Source organism: Fulmarus glacialis, unplaced genomic scaffold (assembly GCF_000690835.1).
Source record: "Fulmarus glacialis isolate BGI_N327 unplaced genomic scaffold, ASM69083v1 scaffold9858, whole genome shotgun sequence".
Taxonomy (NCBI): domain Eukaryota; kingdom Metazoa; phylum Chordata; class Aves; order Procellariiformes; family Procellariidae; genus Fulmarus; species Fulmarus glacialis.
This window is the reverse complement of record NW_009230170.1, coordinates 46773-46996: the sequence shown is the minus strand read 5'-3', so window position 1 is coordinate 46996 and position 224 is coordinate 46773. Positions and strand designations below refer to the sequence as shown.

General features: G+C 60.7%; 1 protein-coding gene across 1 annotated transcript in view; it reads left to right on the top strand.

The window, feature by feature from the left end:
* The first annotated feature begins 50 nt into the window (after nt 1-50).
* The window catches only part of FAM84A (family with sequence similarity 84, member A), a 1201-nt gene continuing 1027 nt past the window's right edge, over nt 51-224 (top strand). The window contains 1 exon segment of the mRNA XM_009584128.1: nt 51-224. This exon segment is cut by the window's right edge and continues 45 nt beyond it. Coding sequence (XP_009582423.1) covers nt 51-224 — 174 coding nt within the window.

The following is a 224-nucleotide window of genomic DNA, read 5'->3' as shown; positions in this document are numbered from 1 at the left end:
ACCCTTCCTTCAGATCCGGCGATTCCTGCCCTCGCCTCGCCCTGTCATTGATGGGAAATCAACTGGATCGCATCACCCACCTGAATTACAGCGAGCTGCCGACCGGGGACCCCTCGGGGATCGAGAAAGACGAGCTGCGCGTCGGGGTGGCTTACTTCTTTTCGGATGAGGAGGAGGACCTGGACGAGCGAGGCCAGCCAGACAAGTACAGCGTGAAGGGCTCC